This window comes from Salvelinus fontinalis, chromosome 9 (genome assembly GCF_029448725.1).
Source record: "Salvelinus fontinalis isolate EN_2023a chromosome 9, ASM2944872v1, whole genome shotgun sequence".
NCBI classification, from domain to species: Eukaryota; Metazoa; Chordata; class Actinopteri; order Salmoniformes; family Salmonidae; genus Salvelinus; species Salvelinus fontinalis.
In genome coordinates this window covers 12,895,797-12,914,985 of record NC_074673.1, presented here as the reverse complement: position 1 = coordinate 12,914,985, position 19,189 = coordinate 12,895,797, and the positions used below count along the sequence as shown (strand labels likewise).

The 19,189-nt window shown below is 43.6% G+C and overlaps 1 protein-coding gene across 2 annotated transcripts in view; it reads left to right on the top strand.

Moving 5' to 3' along the window:
• The window catches only part of si:dkey-106n21.1 (solute carrier family 23 member 2), a 70,344-nt gene that overhangs the window by 37,324 nt on the left and 13,831 nt on the right, over nt 1-19,189 (top strand). For both annotated transcript variants that reach the window (XM_055933433.1, XM_055933432.1), the window contains exons 6-10: nt 5,527-5,644; nt 7,856-8,012; nt 11,354-11,607; nt 11,919-12,083; nt 17,674-17,782. In XM_055933433.1, the coding sequence (XP_055789408.1) occupies nt 5,527-5,644; nt 7,856-8,012; nt 11,354-11,607; nt 11,919-12,083; nt 17,674-17,782 (803 nt within the window). The remainder of the gene's footprint in view (nt 1-5,526; nt 5,645-7,855; nt 8,013-11,353; nt 11,608-11,918; nt 12,084-17,673; nt 17,783-19,189) is intronic.

Genomic DNA, 19,189 nt, shown 5'->3' with positions numbered 1-19,189 from the left:
ACTCAGTGTCACAATGATAGGGATTAACTGAGCTGGGCTCGGGTCATTGATCATTCATTGTGTCTATAATGCGGTGAAAGGATCCAGGCACCCAAATGATTTGGGTGTATCCCAAGCTACTTATAAGACGTGTTTTGTTTCCAAAAGGTATCAAAATTGTCAACAAAAGTTACACCCATGGAGCTGCAATAATCACGCAGCCAGTTGGGAAGAGAAGGAATCTCGCTAAAGCGTTCAATGCCACAATTCAGAGAGGGCACAGGGCCAGATATGAATGGTCTTTTATTAGTGTCTACAGTAACAGAGAGTCATATCCAGTTTCAACTGTTCAGAGCTGCCCTTCATAATGTCATTAAAACCCACATGGACTACAATAGAATTGATTTCCAGGTCGTGACGTGGTACATTCAAGAGCAGCTTAGTAATGTAATTTACTCAAGCTCCGGGATAGTACATTGTTTTTGCACCAGGAACGGTCACATTTCTTACCATAGAGCTGCACAAAATCACAGCTGGCGAGAAGGACAAGGAAATCCGCCCACTCCCACGCTTCACAGGATTCGGAGAACCCTTTATGGACGGGCGAGAGGCAGGATAACCTGAGCCCATTGCTCCAGGCACCTGGTGCAGGCCTCTGACAGATGGAGAAGCCCGCTCGATCCAGAGCAGGGATGGAAGATTGCTGACGCCGACATCGAAATCATAGGAGTAGGCACTGCGGCCACAGATACAGGTACCCCCAGTGACGAAGGTGCAGGAAGATCAGGCTCCAGGACGGCAAAAATAGTTGTGTATATCCGCTCCGGGCCTCTCGTTTGGAGTGTAGGCCTCTGTTTTCGTCTTCCATGGCTCGTGACATGCGACCATCATTGATTGTCATGCTCCTCTTGCTGTGCACCTTCGACTCTGCTATCAGATGGGGGAGCTCCGTGCAAAACCGGCCATTTGGGTAACGACAAACAACAAGACGGAGATGCATCCAACAAGCGTGAACACCATCCAGCCACCATCGTAGAAAAGGTAAACATTCCACTCTGTGTTTTCTCCAATTAGTTTTGTAGGCTGGCGACCTGCGTTATCAAGGAAGCCACCTCAAGCCTATAATCCTCAGCGTCAAACAATTGCCGCATTGGAACTCTGAGTGATCCGGTTTGCCCCGAAACAAAGCATAATAGATACAGCGCTGGAACCTTACATTTATTTCTCCAGACAAACACACACTATATCAAATGAAATCAACGTTTATTTGTAACATGCACAGGATACAGACGGTGTAAACTGTACAGTGAAATGGTTCTTTGCAAAGTGGAGTCTTTTATTTAGACATGTAGCTAGCTAGACAATGAGCCATAATCCCAACTCATAACGTTACTACCATGCATGAATCTACAGGTAGCTAAAGCTAACCAACTAGGTTCAATGTTAGCTAGCTAGCTAACATTAGGCTATAACTAGCAATGCAAATGTCTCTGAGATACGAATAATATTACTACACAGATCATACACGTAACGTTAGCTAGCGAGCCAGCCAGCCAGCCAGTTAACTTTAGCTAGCTAGCTAACAGTACGCCTTAACTTGCAAAGAAAATGACTTTCTGGCAAAATTAGTAACGTATAATATCTGAAAATGTAGCTAGCTAGACTCTCTTACCTGTATACATGGATGAACGCTTCTCCCTCTCTGTTACGGATGCCATGGTTGCCCTTAGTTCGTAAATATAATCCGGAGACAGGTGTTTTTTTGTAGATCTTCGTGATATCTTTAAAAAAGGTGCGTTAGAAAGGATTACCTACACATACTGAGCAGCTCATGTTATAGACATGGCAGACCAATCTGAACTCATCTCCCTGCATGTCCAGTCCATCCATTATCTCAGCAAATCATGTATGGCTAGGGTGAAGGTTCCTGACTTTTTTCATGGCTAAACCAACTAGGCTCATAATTTAACAATTTTATTAATATTGTGGTATCCCGGGAGGTCTGGAGGCGAAAGAAATGCACACCTGTAAGGCGAGGTGCTGGTTAGTAGAGTAGAACACTCAAAAAAGAAAAGGAGAGCCGCAACACTCTAGGAGCTCAGATGCAATAATTGAATTTCACATTTCTACAGACAAGCAGTCTTCATCAGGGTACAGTATAATGACAAACACTGCAGGTCACTAGTTTAAATAGTGTCAAAGGACATACACAGGTGTCTGCAATCATGGCCGGGCGTGGCCTGATATCATTGGTTAATTCTCAAATATAAACAGAACATACAAAAAACATGAATGGATAGTATACGATCATAGATACAATTTGGCTACATAGGCCTACAAACAATTAAAATGAATAGAAAATCACAATAATCACACAAGAATGGCTTCAGATCAAAGTCTACGTTGAGACCGAAGAGAGCAAGGGTCTTTAAATGAAAGATCCAGGCAGCCTCTCGTTTTAACAATAAATTGTCGAGGTCACCCCTTCTTCTAGGGAGGTTGACATGTTCGATCCCGATATAACGTAGGGACGGAATCGAGTGGTTCGCTTCCAAAAAATGGGCCGCAACTAGGTAGTCAGTTTTTGGTGCTGCGATACTAAGAGATTTATACTTTTAATTTGCACTTTGTTTTACCCACATCATTTTTACCACAAGAACAAGGTATAAGATAAATAACTGCCTTAGTGGAGCACGTGATAACGCCTTTGATTGGGATCTGTTTCCCTGTTTGGGGGTGTTTGAAGGATCTACATTTGTAAGTACCATTGCATTGAGAGCAGCCATTGCACTTGTAGTTTCCATCCGGGAGAGACGCAAATCGACGTGAAGTGGTAGATCAGGTTTACCCAGGATGTTGGTGATAGAGGGGAGGTACGTGCCACGACGTTGGCTCCCTCTACTTGGAGTATCTGGGCTGGGAACCCTAAAGCTGATGGCACAAATTAGGGGCAATTAGGAGAGAGTGCCAACCAGCAGTGCAGGCCACATATAGGAAGCACCGTGGCACACCGTAGGAGATAAAAAGAGAGGCAGGAAGTGAGCCAAGAGATGGGAACAAAGCCCCCGGGGCACGGAACCGAATACGAAGAGGTGGCCCAGAAAGTTATTTTGTTGTTACGTTTATTTTATGTTGAAATGTCTGTTTTATGTTGTGTCCATCCCTGTGCGCTCAAATCCAACACCCCGTGGTTTACCACACTATTTACAGATGGCATACAAGTTTGTTATTAAGGCACATGTTCCAGAAGGCATTTCTGCCAAAACACGCATTTTGATAAACAAATGTTTACTTCCAAATGCCTCTCCTGTGAAGTAGTTTCCTAAAATGAGTCACATATGATCAGCGTGGTCTAACAAACAAGCAAACAACAAACAAGTAGAACATGTGACAGTCTCTTCTAAGAGGTAACTCACAGTAAGCAAGGAGAGAAAAAAAAAGATTTTCCCAGGAGACACAGCTTCAATTGACCCAATGTTCAGGCTCTGTGTCACAATAGTTGGTTCTGATTCAAGTCACGCAACTTCAGTCCCGACTTCAGTAGTCATGCTATTCAACTCTCATCCCCAAATGACAATTTAAGTAAATGTTTCAGATTTATTGATCTGTGTTGTACTAAATGCCCGTCTGAACAGGCTCTTTGCCCAGCGAATGGACGACATCTGCTCCCTACCGGTTAATCTGACAAAGCTCCAACCACCTCAGATCTTAAAAAGTGCCCTGCAGACAGAACTGTCACCAGCCAACTCACTGCACCCCTCGCTCAGCCTCTCCTTCAACTCTTACCCCTGTGAAATGTGTCTTTATTTACAGAGGGGCGGGCGGGTGGGCGTCTCTGGATAATGTCATAACTAAATTCATTACGGTGAGAGAATCTTGTGGGCTCCTGTCTCCATGTCTGGCTACTAATCAGCCACATCCCACTTAGCCTAGTGCCCTTTTCCTCTCTCTCTTACCATCTTGAGTCCTCCTGCATGCTCAGGGTCTTAGCCGAGTCACGAGGAGGCCACTGTTGTCGTTGTTGTGCCAGATAGTGCCGGTTTATGAATGGAAGCTGCAAAAGTGACCACTGAGCTTCTAGACCAATGTCTACATTCGATACTGTTCCATTCATTCCATTCCAGCCATCCTCATTTCCTTCACCTGCCTCCACTGCCGGCAGACAAGCATCCACACCCTTCCTTGGAACCTCTGTCAAGTGCCCATTCATGCTGGGGAAATGATTATGCAACCACTCTTTCTGGTAGTAAGGGGAATCCATCTAAATTCTGGAAAACTGTCAAATCTCTGATGCAAAGCTGCCACTACTCTCAAACCCCTGGATGCTGTTTATCATAGCGTCCTTTGTTTTATCACAGGAGATATTTTAATTACTCATCACTGCATTCTTTACCAAAGGTTGGCTGGACCGCTTTAAAGTCACACGCTCTTTTTGTTTACAAAGCTCTGCTCCACAAACTTCCGACTTACCTAACATCAAATTACAAGTTATCAAACCCATTCACAGGAGTGTCTAGTATCTATTCTTGCCTATTGATGTACTTGTTTTGTAATGTGCAGGCCAGTGCTCATTTTTAAAAAGAGACTTTAGTCTCAATATGACTTCCCTGTTGAAATAAAGGTCAATAAATAAAATAGGGGTCACAGACCTAGCCTGTGTTCTGGGAAGGTTTGCTATGGAGGTGAAAACTGTGGTTGCATGGTTGGACGTGTCGATAGTGAATTAGATAGGCTTTATTCCTGGAAACAGTGCTGGGAGTTGAAGAGAGGATCTGCATCGTGGGGAACACCCTTGACCGGCTTCATACAGCTGTCACAATATTAGACGGCACCGATAACACCCAAGGCCAGGCAGTGTAGTGTTAGGAAATATGCCCCAAATGGCACCCTATTCCCTATATAGTGCCCTACTTTTGCCCGTGCACCGCATAGGGAATAGGGTGCCATTTGGGATGCTTAGTGAACAGGTTAGCACTCAGTTGAGCGCTGTTATCAAACTACAAATAGTTACCATCAGTATCTCACAATTACATAAGATAACATGCATTTGATTGGCATAATATTTTCTGGGGTTTATCTTTAATACACTATGAATTTTCAGTTAGTTTTATCACCCAGGATTAGCCGTAATCTCCCTTTTGTTGTGAACTTTAAGCAACGTCTTAACGTCTTAAATAAAGGGTGGGATCACAATCGCAAAACCGCATGGAATGACATGTTATTCCTTGAGCTAATTCACTCCAAGTTGATGTGTATGAAAACATGCCAAGTCTATATATGGGGGCGGCAGGTAACCAAGCAGTTAAGAGTGTTGGACCAGTAACCAAAAGGTCGCTGGTTTGAATCCCCGAGCTGATTAGATGAAAAATCTGTTGATGTGCCCTTGAGCAAGACACTTTACCCCGATTGCTACTGCAATCTCTCTGGATAAGAGTGTCTGCTAAATTACCGAAATGTGTAAGTTATTGTGGCCCTGGGTTAGAAACCACTGGCTTAAAGTGGTCCAATGTGCATGAGAATCCTTGTGTTTGTCTTTCCTTCCCACAGGACAGTGTGCCTCATCCTTCTGTTTTCTCAGTACCTGAGCAAAGTTGAAGTTCCTTTGATTGCTTACAAGGATAAGAAGTGGGAAGTGTTCCAGTATCCTCTCTTTAAGCTGTTTTCAGTAAGTTACTATACCTGTTTTCTGTGCTGAAAGATACTCGCTTCATATATACAGTACATCACCGTTTTATAAACCACACTTTAATTCTGCACACATTACAATGTTTCAGGCACAGACTCTGCATGTACTTTGTGACCCGTCGTAGCTCTTCGTAGCCCTTGCTTAAACACCTACAGTATACAACTTCTGTTTAAAGAAAATGTGTTTCTTATAAGAAAATGTATGAACATTGTTACCATTCATACATCTGTTACCATAAAAACTCTATTGTTCTAAATTAAATGTATAGTTAAACCACAAATATCTTACCGTACGGACTCGGGAGAGACGTAGGTTGAGCGCCGTGCGTCCTCCGAAACACAACCCAACAAAGCCGCACTGCTTCTTGACACAATGCCCACTTAACCCAGAAGTCAGCCGCACCAATGTGTCAGAGGAAACACCGTATCAACGTGCACCGTGTCAACGTGCACTGCGCCGGGCCCACCACAGGGCCAAACCCTCCCCTAACCCGGACGACACTGGGCCAATTGTGCGCCCCCCATGGGTCTCCCGGTCACGGCCAGCTGCGACAGAGCCTGGACTAGAATCCAGAATCTCCAGTGGCACAGCTTCTTAGACCACTGCAGGTTTCAGTTTTACTAGGACTTGGCGGATGGGCGTAAGCATCTACCTCTGGTGCTAAAAGTTGCATGATCAAATCCAGCGATAGAAAGCAGTTTTTTCTAGTTTTGGTTTAAGCCTATCCTAAACCTTAACCCTTACCTTAACCATTCTGATTTAAAGCCTAACCTTAAGATATAGGTGTTAATGACTAAATGTAACCCTAACCATAAAAATGTGGAGTTAATGCCTAAACTTAACCTTAAACACTTCGAAATTTGACGTTTTTGAAGAACGTCTAAATTTGCCGTTTAAGAAACATGGATGAATGTCTGATTCTGATGTGAGAGCTTGTGTTTAGTCCAGGACTACATTTTATCTGGGTCCAGGAAACTGGCCCACTGAGCACTACAGGAACAGAACACTTTTGGAGCCAAGCATAACAAGAAAGTCACTCTCAGTGCCTTCTCTTTTAACACCAATTAATAGCAATACATTCATTTGGGATTGATGATTAATGGACAGTCTATTCCAAAGGCAAGTTAAAAAATGTTGGGATAGAAATAAATTTAAACCATAGATGAAAAGGAATTCACAGCAGGGTTTAGTCATTCTTATTTGCACACCACAATCTACTCCTTGATGCATCTCTATAGAACACAAATTTTGCCAGTTGGGGAAGTGGCACTCAGGTGTCAACGTCACAACAAAAAGCAGAGATGTAAGAGAGCTAAACAGGCCTCGAGTTTAGTATCAGAATGAGGATGTTCCACCCTGCAGCTAGGGAACTTCGGGAGTTCACTTGTGATAATGTGGAAGAGGTACTGTATATCAAGACAAGCACACACCTTACATTTACATTCTAGCAGCACTTAAGAGTTGTCACCTGTCTGCATGTATACCTACCATTAACATTTCAACTTGACGTCTGATGGAAATGACACAATGAATACAAACAAAAACATGCCACAAAGTAGCAGCAGAAAATACTATATGTCTCTAAACGATGTCTAAACGACATCTATACTAAATTATATTGTTAGGAGTGTGTATTGGAGGCGAAGTCAGGTGCAGGAGAGCAGAGTGTAGTGAACAGGCGCACTTTTTATTCCGGTCCAAAATGACAGCACAAAGTAACATAAAATGTGCCCAAACACGGAACATAGACAAAAAGTAATGCGCGTAACAATATCCACAATATCAAAATACACGTAACACAAACAATCTTACACAAAGACATGATGGGGAAGAGAGGAATAAATACATATGGATTGATTGGGGAATGAAAACCAGGTGTGAAGGGAACAAGACAAAACAAATGGATACATGAAAAATGGAGCGGCAATGGCTAGATAGCCGGTGACGTCGACCGCCGAATGCTGCCCGAACAAGAACAGGAGCCGACTTCGGCGGAAGTCGTGACAGATATGTCTAAACAATGTAACTAAATTGTATTTTTTAATTATATGTCTCATAAAGATGTCTAAACTAACCGATGTTTCTAAATGATATGTCTAAATTATGTCTTAATGAGATGTCTAAACTAAACAATATGTAGAAGCAAAGTTTAAACTAAACAATACATTTCTCCTTTCTGTTCATCTACAGGCTTTGTTTGGGATGTGTGGTGCCTGGTTGGTCTGCTTTTTGCTGACCATCTTTGAAGCCCTTCCCTCTCAGCCGGACCAGTATGGCTACACAGCCAGGACTGACGTGAACCTGGATGCTGTCACCAGCGCACCATGGTTCCACGTCCCATATCCAGGTGAGATGGAGCAATATCCTTTATTATTTTATTTTGTATTTTGTATTCTTTCTTTATTCTGGGAAAACCCATTGAGAACAGGGTTTCATTCACCATACTGCCCTAATCCCAGTAACACAAAAAACAATACAATGTAAAACAAAACAGCAGAAAAGCACTATTACCATTGAGTAGGCTTGGGTTTTTCTAGGGCGTTATTGACGGGGGTAGAGGATAGGCGTAATCCATTGACTGAATATGGCTCGCGAATGGATGAACAAAGACATTGATCATGTGACACCATTCATTCCTATGTGAAGACTCAATAGTGCATTGAAGCCAAATTAAGTCGGTTAAGATGGCATCTGATGGAGAAATAACATGCGCAATTTGAGATACTCCAGGAAATGTTGTTGCAGGCTAGTTTAGTCCTGCCCCCTCTCATTAACTCAAGTTGAAGGCTGACCGGAGTACTGTAGGCTGCCATTAGCTACTAAATTATCCTTAACTTCTTCTGTGTGCGATTTTAAAATAATGAATTCAAGGACATGCATATGTTGTATTAGAATCAGTTATTGGTACCATGATTGTGGTAGAAGAGAAAATAGTCTTTAACTTAGGTGACGGAGTCTCTGACAATTTTATGGGCTTTCCTCTGACCTCGCCTATTGTATAGGTCCTGGATGGCAGGAAGCTTGGCCCCAGTGATGTACTGGGCCGTATGCACTACCCTCTGTAGCGCCTTATGGTCAGATGCCGAGCAGTTGCCATACAAGGCGGTGATGCAACCGGTCAGGATGCTCTCGATGGTGCGGCTGTAGAAAATTGAGGATCTGGGGACCAATGCCAAATCTTTTCAGTCTCTTGAGGGGGAAAAGGTTTTGTCGTGCCCTCTTCACGACTGTCTTGGTGTGTTTGGACCATGATAGATCGTAGGTGACACCAAGGAACTTGAAACTCTCGACCCGCTCCACTACAGCCCCGTTGTTGTTAATGGGGGCCTGTTCGGCCAGCCTTTTCCTGTAGTCCACGATCAGCTCCTTTGTCTTGCTCACATTGAGGGAGAGGTTGTTGTTCTGGCACAACACTGCCAGTTCCCTGACCTTGTCACTATAGGCTGTCTCATCGTTGTCGGTGATCAGGCCTACCACCTTTGTGTCGTCAGCAAACTTAATGATGGTGTTGGAGTCGTGTTTGGCCACGCAGTCGTGGATGAACAGGGAGTACAGGAGGGGACTAAGTACACACCCCTGAGGAGCCCCAGTGTTAAGGATCAGTGTTGCAGACATGTTGTTGCCTACCCTTACCACATGGGGGCGGCCCGTTAAGAAGTCCAGGATCCAGTTGGAGAGAGAGGTGTTAAATCCCATGTTCCTTAGCTTAGTGATGAGCTTCGTGGGCACTACGGTGTTGAACATATTGTGTGTAGATGGCTGATATTTAAAAATATATATATTTCATCCATTTTGAATTCAGCCTGTAACACAACGAAATGTGGAATAAGTCAAGGGGTATAAATACTTTCTGAAGGCACTGTATAATGGCGGATCCTGTTTTCTGCTAACAATGCCTGCAGTTACACGGTCGACCTTGAACATCCGTGGCTTTAATGAGAGGAAGCAGTCCTTCTCCCCTGGCATAATCCCATTACTCCCGATCAGAAGGTTGCATGTTCATTTCCATTGGGGAACACTCATTAAATATATATGTAAACCGTGAGATGTTTGGTTGAGCGTGCAGAGATTGACACAGAGATAGGGAGGTTTTAGTCCGCAAAAACAACTTTACTAAGACAGAAAATAAACATAACAAAGAAAATCACTTAGGTTTGGCATGGTCCTTCTTCTCTACTGTGGCTTGGTCTCGGTCTCTCCCCATTCTCTCTCGTGGTGTGCCACCGTGCTCCTTTTATTTGGCCTCCACGGCTGGTTGGCACTTTCCTCTATCTCCACTTAGAGCTGTCCGTGTTGGGTTGCCCAGCTCCTGTATTCCCAGCAGAGAGAGTCAGCGTCGCCTCACGTACCTCCCCTCTATTACCATCCCCCGGGCTAGACCTCCTGGGATACCACAATATATATATATCCCAAACCTTCAAGGTCTAATTTTAATCTCAATATAAAATTAAGTATTTTCCTGTGACTGTTTAAATTAAAATGGTCAAAACAAAGCAAAAATACCTTCTTAGCAAGAGCAATTTCTTAAGCAAGAAATGTTGTTGGCAGAGAAGTTTGGAACACTTTCTTATTGGTCTATTAAGCAATGTATTGCCTGGTAATGTATCCAGGCAGGCCAAAACTCTATCCCACCAAAACAGGCAGAAATTTCAGGCGGCCTTTTCAAACAGCTCGTACACTAAAAGGGCATTATAATAAATTTCACAATTTCCAACCTCCTAGTGTGCAAAATATGGGAAATCATGTTTTTGACTGCACTGGGCCTTTAAACCTTACTTTAACCATTGGGATGAATGCCTAATCTTAAAGTTTTAACCCTATCCTAAACCTTAAAACTTAACTTTTACATTTCACGATTGGAGCAACGTCAAAATTTGACGTTTGGAGAAACAGAATGATGCTGAGCAGGTGGAGCAACCCAGTGTGTCAAAAACACTTCGAAATTTTGACTTCTGGAGAGGAAAAATTCTGCGGTGACACTGTGAGAGATTGTTGCATAAAATAGGGTAGGTAATTGAGGCTTGTCTGTCAGTTCACCTACTGGAGGCAGCCTCTTTCATCTAGGCTGTGTCCCAAATGTTACCCTTTACCTTACATACTGCACTAATTTTGACATGGGCCATTAGTGCTCTGGTCAAAAGTAGGGCACCATGTAGGGAATAGGGTGCCCTTTTGGACGCAAACCTAGAACCTGCCAAACAAGATAACCTAGCTCATTAAACTGGCATTCCTGCAACTACAAGTGATACAAATGTTATGAAAGTATTGGAAGGAACAAAAATAAACTATTTGTCGCCTACCACAACCTTTTTGAATAGAACAACTAATTATTTTGTTATCATCGTTTGGCAGTTGTTTACACAGTTTAATTAGCATGCAGTATATGTTTATGTGTCCCAGCCTCAAATAATTTGTGAGCTAACCACACAACCTCCTTTAAAAGAGCAAGGAATTCATAGTTTATCTCTCCCAGTTCACCTCTAGCATTTGTACCTGTCAAAGAATACATTACAATGTTGAAAGTCTCTAAAAAACTGTAGACAACTGTAATCTTTCTGTCATTGTCACCAAATAATTTTCATTAAAAGGACATGTACAGTATGTGCTTGAAAACATATATATTTTGTGTGTGTATGTGTGTGCACATGAATGTGTGTGTGATAATCTGTCCACTCTCTGTCCCTTTAGGCCAATGGGGCATGCCCACAGTGAGTGTGTCCTCGGTGTTGGGCATGATGGCTGGCGTCCTTGCCTCCACCATGGAGTCCATTGGGGACTACTACGCCTGTGCCCGTCTGTCCGGTGCCCCTCCTCCGCCCACCCACGCAATCAACAGGGGTATCGCTGTGGAGGGCATTGGCTGCATCCTGGCAGCGCTGTGGGGCAGCGGGAACGGCACCACATCCTATAGCCAGAACATTGCAGCACTGGGCATAACTAAAGTATGTCCTCCATAGACTATTTTGGGCCACCTTCAGTATAGGAATGTGATGGTGACGTTATTGTAATGCCTATAGCAATTACATGAGGCTGATAAAACATACAGGACTATCTAAGCTTTTCTTGGCTTGCTTGTTGAATCTTGGTCTGAAATTCCTGAGAGTTAAGAGAGTTAAGTTCCCATGATGTTTCAGGGCCCAAATAAGGCTGCCATCCTGTCAGCCTGCCACAGATAGCATGACTGATAGCCCACATACCTTAATGATTAATGACTTGTAATGCTGTGCCCTCTTCGTTGTGCCCATCATACCAGGTTGGCAGCCGACTGGTCCTTCAGACCGCTGGTCTCCTGATGATTATCCTAGGACTCTTTGGGAAGTTCGGGGCCGTTTTCATCACCATCCCAGACCCGGTCATCGGAGGCATGTTCCTTGTCATGTTTGGAATGATTGCAGCTGTGGGAATCTCCAACCTTCAGGTAAAAAAAAAATTATAGAAAAAATGGGTTGACTGAAGTTCTGTTAAGATCAATAATTTCAAACATCTACTGCACATATATCTGTGTATTGATAAAATATCATCAAGGATAAAATACACCTGCATAGATATACACTGCTCAAAAAAATAAAGGGAACACTTAAACAACACAATGTAACTCCAAGTCAATCACACTTCTGTGAAATCAAACTGTCCACTTAGGAAGCAACACTGATTGACATTAAATTTCACATGCTGTTGTGCAAATGGAATAGACAAAAGGTGAAAATTATAGGCAATTAGCAAGACACCCCCAATAAAGGAGTGGTTCTGCAGGTGGTGACCACAGACCACTTCTCAGTTCCTATGCTTCCTGGCTGATGTTTTGGTCACTTTTGAATGCTGGCGGTGCTTTCACTCTAGTGGTAGCATGAGACGGAGTCTACAACCCACACAAGTGGCTCAGATAGTGCAGCTCATCCAGGATGGCACATCAATGCGAGCTGTGGCAAGAAGGTTTGCTGTGTCTGTCAGCGTAGTGTCCAGAGCATGGAGGTGCTACCAGGAGACAGGCCAGTACATCAGGAGACGTGGAGGAGGCCGTAGGAGGGCAACAACCCAGCAGCAGGACCGCTACCTCTGCCTTTGTGCAAGGAGGAGCACTGCCAGAGCCCTGCAAAATGACCTCCAGCAGGCCAATATTCAAACGTGCTTCAGCACTCGGCGGTCCCGTTCTGTGAGCTTGTGTGGCCTACCACTTTGCGACTGAGCCGTTGTTGCTCCTAGACTTTCCACTTCACAATAACAAACTGCCTGGAAAAGCAACATTAGCAAATAACTGTTTGTCGGGAGCTTCATGAAATGGGTTTCCATGGCGGAGCAGCCGCACACAAGCCTAAGATCACCATGCGCAATGCCAAGCGTTGGCTGGAGTGGTGTAAAGCTTGCCAAGCATTGGATTCTGGAGCAGTGGAAACGCATTATCTGGAGTGATGAATCACGCTTCACCATCTGGCAGTCTGACGGACGAATCTGGGTTTAGCAGATGCCAGGAGAACGCTACCTTACAACTGTAAGTTTGGGGAAGGCCATTTCCTGTTTCAGCATGACCATGCCCCCATACACAAAGTGAGGTTCATACAGAAATGGTTTGTCGAGATTGGTGTGGAAGAACTTGACTGTTCTACACAGAGCTCTGACCTTAACCCCATCGAACACCTTTGTGATGAATTGGAATGCAGTCTGCAAGCCAGGACTAATCGTCCAACATCAGTGCCAGACCTCACTTATGCTCTTGTGGCTGAATGGAAGCAAGTCCCCGCAGTAATGTTCCAACATCTAGTGGAAGGCCTTCCCAGAAGAGTGGAGGCTGTTATAGAAGCAACGTGGGGATTTTGGAATGAGATGTTTGACGAGCCGGTGAAAACATACATTTAGTCATATAGTGTATTAGGGATGTATAGACAATTTGGGCAATATATGGATAGAATATGTACTATATCAGAAGATGAGTATATGCACAACAATAGTTAAACAAACTAGGCCTTGAATTTAATACAGTATATACATATGAAGTGGGCAACACAGTATGTAAGCATTATTAAAGTGACCAGTGTTCCATGACTATGTACATAGTGCAGTAATCTCTAAGGTGCATGGTAGAGTAACCGGATGGTAGACAGCTAGTGACAGTGACAAAAGTTCAGGGCAGGGTACTGGGAAGAGGCTGGGTAGTGATGACTATTTAACAGTTTGATGGCCTGGAGATAGAAGCTGTCTCTTTGTCCCAACTTTGATGCACCTGTTCTGATCTCGCCTTCTAGATGGTAGCGGAATGAACAGGCCGTTGCTCGGGTGGCTGAGGTCTTTGATGATCTTCTTGGTCTTCCCGTAACACCGGGTGCTGTAGATGTCCTGTTATTCTTTGGGCAGACCGCACTACCCTCTCGAGAACCCTGAGACTGTGAATGGTGCAGTTGCCATACCAGGCGGGGATACAGCCCAACAGGATGCTCTCAGCGGTGCATCTGTAAAAGTTTGTGAGGGTCTTAGGGGCCAAGACAAATGTCTTCAGCCTCCTGAGGTTGGAGAGCCGCTGTTGCGCCTTCTTCACTACGAGCTACAGTATATAAAGCCATAAGCAAACAAGAAAATGCTCATACAGAAGCGGTGCTCCTAGACTTTAATGCAGGCAAACTTAAATCCGTTTTACCTCATTTCTACAAGCATGTCACATGTGGAACCAGAGGATAAAAAACTCAATTTGGCAAATCTGACCATAAGTACCAGTGACTCGCTCAATACGGAAGTGGTCAGATGAAGTGGATGCTATGCTACAGAACTGTTTTGCTAGCACAGACTGTGATATGTTCCAGGATTCACCCAATGGCATTGAGGAGTATACCACCTTAGTCACCGGCTTCATCACTAAGTGCATTGACGACGTCATCCCCACAGTGACCGTACGTACATATCCCAACCAGAAGCTATGGATTACAGGCAACATCCACCCTGAGCTAAAGGCTAGAGGAGCGGGACACTAATCCGGACGCTTATAAGAAATCCCTCTATGCCCTCAGACGAACAATCAAATAGGCAAAGCGTAAATACAGGACTAAGATTCAAACAGACCACCATAGTCCCTGTGCTCAATAAAGTGAAGGTAAACTGCCTAAAGAATTGCCGCCCCGTAGCACTCACGTCGGTAGCCATGAACTGCTTTGAAAGGCTGGTCATGTCTCACATCAACAACATTATGCTGGAAACGCTAGACCCACTGAAATTTGCATACCGCCCCAACAGTTCCACAGATGACGCATTCTCAATCGCACTCCAAACTAGCCTTCCACACCTCGACAAAAGGAACACCTATGTGAGAATTTAGTTGACTACAGCTCCTCGTTCAACACCATAGTGCCCACAAAGCTCATCACTAAGCTAAGTAACATGGGACTAAACACCTCTCTCTGCAACTGGATCCTGGACTTCTTGACGGGCCGCCCCCAGGTGGTAAGGGTAGGCATCAACACATCTGCCACGCTGATCCTCAACACTGGGGCCCCTCAGGAGTGCGTGCTTAGTCCACTCCTGTACTCCCTTTTTACTCACAACTGCATGGCCAAACACGACTCCAACACCATCACTAAGTTTGCTGATGACACAACAGTGGTAGGCCTGATCACCAAAAATGACGAGACAGCCTATAGGGAGGAGGTCAGAGACCTGTCAGTGTGGTGCCAGGACAACAACCTCTCCCTCAATGTGAGCAAGACAACGGAGCTGATCGTGGACTACAGGAAAAGGTGGGCCGAACAGGCCCCCGTTAACATCGACGGGCTGTAGTGGAGCGGGTCGAGAGTTTCAAGTTCCTTGGTGTCACCTACGATCTGTCATGGTCCAAACACACCAAGACAGTCGTGAAGAGGGCAAGACAACACCCTTTCCCAATTAGGAGATTTGGCATGGGTCCCCAGATCCTCAAAAGTTATACAGCTGCACCATCGAGAACATCCTGACTGGTTGCATCACTGCCTCCCAAGTCATAGACTGTTCTCTCTGCTACCACACAGCAAGTGGTACCGGAGACGCTGACCCGCCACTAATTCAGTAGAGTGGTGAAATGATCAGGAAGCCAGGACAAGACTGATGTAAAATCAGACAGAAGTCTTGGTCAAGTCGTTATTGCCTCTAACGCCTACCAAACCCGGATCCGGGAGCCCCCCCATCACAAAAGCTGACTAGCATAGCCTAGACTAAAGCCACAGGGATATCATATAATAAAATGTTCATGAAATCACAAGTCCAAGACACGAAATGAAAAGTTACACATCTTGTGAATAACACCATCATTTCTGATTTTTAAAATGTTTTACAGGGAAGACAAAATATGTAAATCTATTAGCTAACCACGTTAGCAAAAGATACCACTTCCATACACCATTTTCTTACTGCATCAGTAGCTATCACAAATTCGACCAAATAAAGATATAAATAGCCACTAACCAAGAAACAAACCTCATCAGATGACAGTCTGATAACATATTTATTGTATAGCATAGGTTTTGTTAGAAAAATGTGCATATTTCAGGTAGAAATCATAGTTTACAATTGCAGCCCCCATCACAACTATCACTAAAATGACTAGAATAACTACAGAGACCATCGTGTATTAGCTAATTACTCATCATAAAACATTTCTTAAAAATACACAGCGTGCAGCAGATGAAAGACACAGATCTTGTGAATCAAGACAACATTTCAGATTTTCTAAGTGTTTTACAGCGAAAACACAATATAGCGTTATATTAGCTTAGCACAATAGCGAACATTACAACAGCATTGATTCAAGGCAAAAATAGCTTTAACGTATAAACCACCAAAATATATAATTTCTTTCACTAACCTTCTCAGAATTCTTCAGATGACAGTCCTGTAACATCATATTACACAATGCATATAGAGTTTGTTCGAAAATGTGCATATTTAGCGGCACAAATTGTGCTTATACAATGAGAAAAGTAGCCAAGAGCTCAAGCAATCTGTCCGGCGGCATCTTGGAAAGCCACCTACTCTTATCGAAAACTATTCATAAACTTGACTAAAAAAATACAGGTTGGACAGCAATTGAAAGACAAATTAGTTCTTAATGCAATCGCTGAATTACATTTTTAAAATTAACCTTACTGCGCAATACAGGCTGCGATAACACAATGCTACACTGCAAGCAATGGCGTTTCATGCATTTGACATTTTTTTCAACAGAACAATGAATTATCAGCATAAATAGTTCTTACTTTTCGATGAACTCTCATCAGAATCTTGGGAAAGGTGTCCTTTGTCAAAAAGAATCGTTGATAGGTTGGAGAACGTCCTCTTCAGAGTTGCAATTAGCAGTAAACATTAGCACGAAAGAGAGAGATACCCACATTCCTACAGCGCCAAGGAAATAAATACCCGAAAATCACAATATACTGACATAAACTGATATAATTTGGTTCAAAATAACAACATTACGATGTCTTCAACACCTATATCGAATAAAAACACAGCCGGAAATGTCTGAGATCTATAACCGATGGTTCCAAAAGAACGTCCCCAGGTCCTCAATGCGCCCGAGCGAAGGTGGAAAGAATGAGCCACCTCGTTCCCAATCAATTTATAAACTTTGGGAACTACGTAGAGACGCCATTTCAAGACTCCCTATTCGCTAACAACCAGGGGAAGGCGTATGCAGTGCATCTCAACCAATAGAAGACAGTCAGAGTTATCCACAGGTCTGGGAACAGCAAGCAGATTTCAGCATTTTCAAATCCTCATAGGAGAATTGCTCTAAGTCTAGTTCTGTTTCACTTACAGACATAATTCAAACGGTTTTAGAAACTAGAGAGTGTTTTCTATCCAATAGTAATAATAATATGCATATTGTACGAGCAAGAATTGAGTACGAGGCAGTTTAATTTGGAAACGAATTTGTACTATGTTGAAATGGCACCCCCCTAGTGGCAAGAAGTTAAGAGAATATGTTTTTTCTCAAGAACATAACTTAAAGTTGAAATAGATACAATTCTAATGGGTTCCTCTGCTCCCCACAGTACGTGGACCTGAACTCCTCCAGGAACTTACTCATCTTGGGCTTCTCAACCTTCAGCGGCCTGGTGCTGCCTACCTGGTTCCACTCAAACCCAGGCATCATTGACACAGGTGATTATGTTACATCAAATCAAATCAACCTTTACTTGTCACATGTGCCGACTACAACAAGTGTAGACCTTACCGTGAAATGCTTACTTACAAGCCCTTAATCAACAGTGCAGTTCAAGAAGAGTTCAGAAAATATTTACCAATAAACTAAAGTAAAACATATTAACAAGTAACACAATAACATAACAATAATGAGGCTATATACAGGGGGTACTGGTACAGAGTCAATGTGGGGGGGTACAGGTTAGTTGAGGTAATTTGTACATGTAGGTAGGGGTGAAGTGAATATGCATAGATAATAAACAGAGAGTAGCAGCAGTGTACAAAACAAATGGGGGGGGGGGGGGGGGGGGGTCAATGTAGTAGTCCGGTGGCCATTTGATTAATTGTTCAGGAGTCTTATGGCTTGGCTGTAGTAGCTGTTAAGGAGCATTTTGGTCCTAGACTTGACGCTCCGGTACCGCTTGCCATGCGGTAGCAGTTAACAGTTGTCAAGCCCTGGCCTTAGTTATCTTTGTTTTCTTTATTATTTTAGTTAGGTCAGGGTGTGACATGGGGGGATGTTTGTGTGTTTTTGTCTAGTCGAGTGTGTTTGTAGTGTCTAGGGGGTTTTGGTAGAGTTTATGGGGTTGTGTTCAGTGTAGGTGTCTAGGTATGTCTATGGTTGCCTGAGTGGTTCTCAATCAGAGACAGCTGTCTATCGTTGTCTCTGAGTGGGAGCCATATTTAAGGCAGCCATAGGCATTAGACAGGTTGTGGGTAATTGTCTATGTCTAAACGTTAGTAGCTTGTGTCTGCACTTTCGTTTTGTAGCTTCACGGTCGTTTGTTGTTTTTGTTAGTTTGTAAAAGTGTTTCGTTTCGTGTTCATCTTCTCACAATAAAAAGGAAGATGTATTTGTATCACGCTGCGCCTTGGTCCTCTCTTCCACATAAAGACGATCGTGACAACAGTCTATGACTTGGGTGACTGGAGTCTCTGACAATTTTATGGGCTTTGCTCTGACACTGCCTATTATATAGGTCCTGGATTGCAGGAAGCTTGGCCCCAGTGATGTACTGGGCTGTACGCATTACCCTCTGTAGCACCTTATGGTCAGATGCCGGTGTTTAACGCTGAGGTGTAGTCAATGAACAGCATTCTCACATATGTCTTCCTTTTGTCCTGTTGGGAATGGGCAGTGTGGAGTGCAATTGAGCGGTATGCAAATTGGAGTGGGTCTAGGGTATCCAGGACGATGCTGTTGATGTGAGCCATGATCTGCCTTTCAAAGCACTTCATGGCTACGGGGTGGTAATCATTTATGCAGGTGGCCTTTGCTTCCTTGGGCACAGGTACTATGGTGGTCTGCTTGAAACATGTAGGTATTACAGACTCAGTCAGGGAGAGGTTGAAAAAAAAAATACA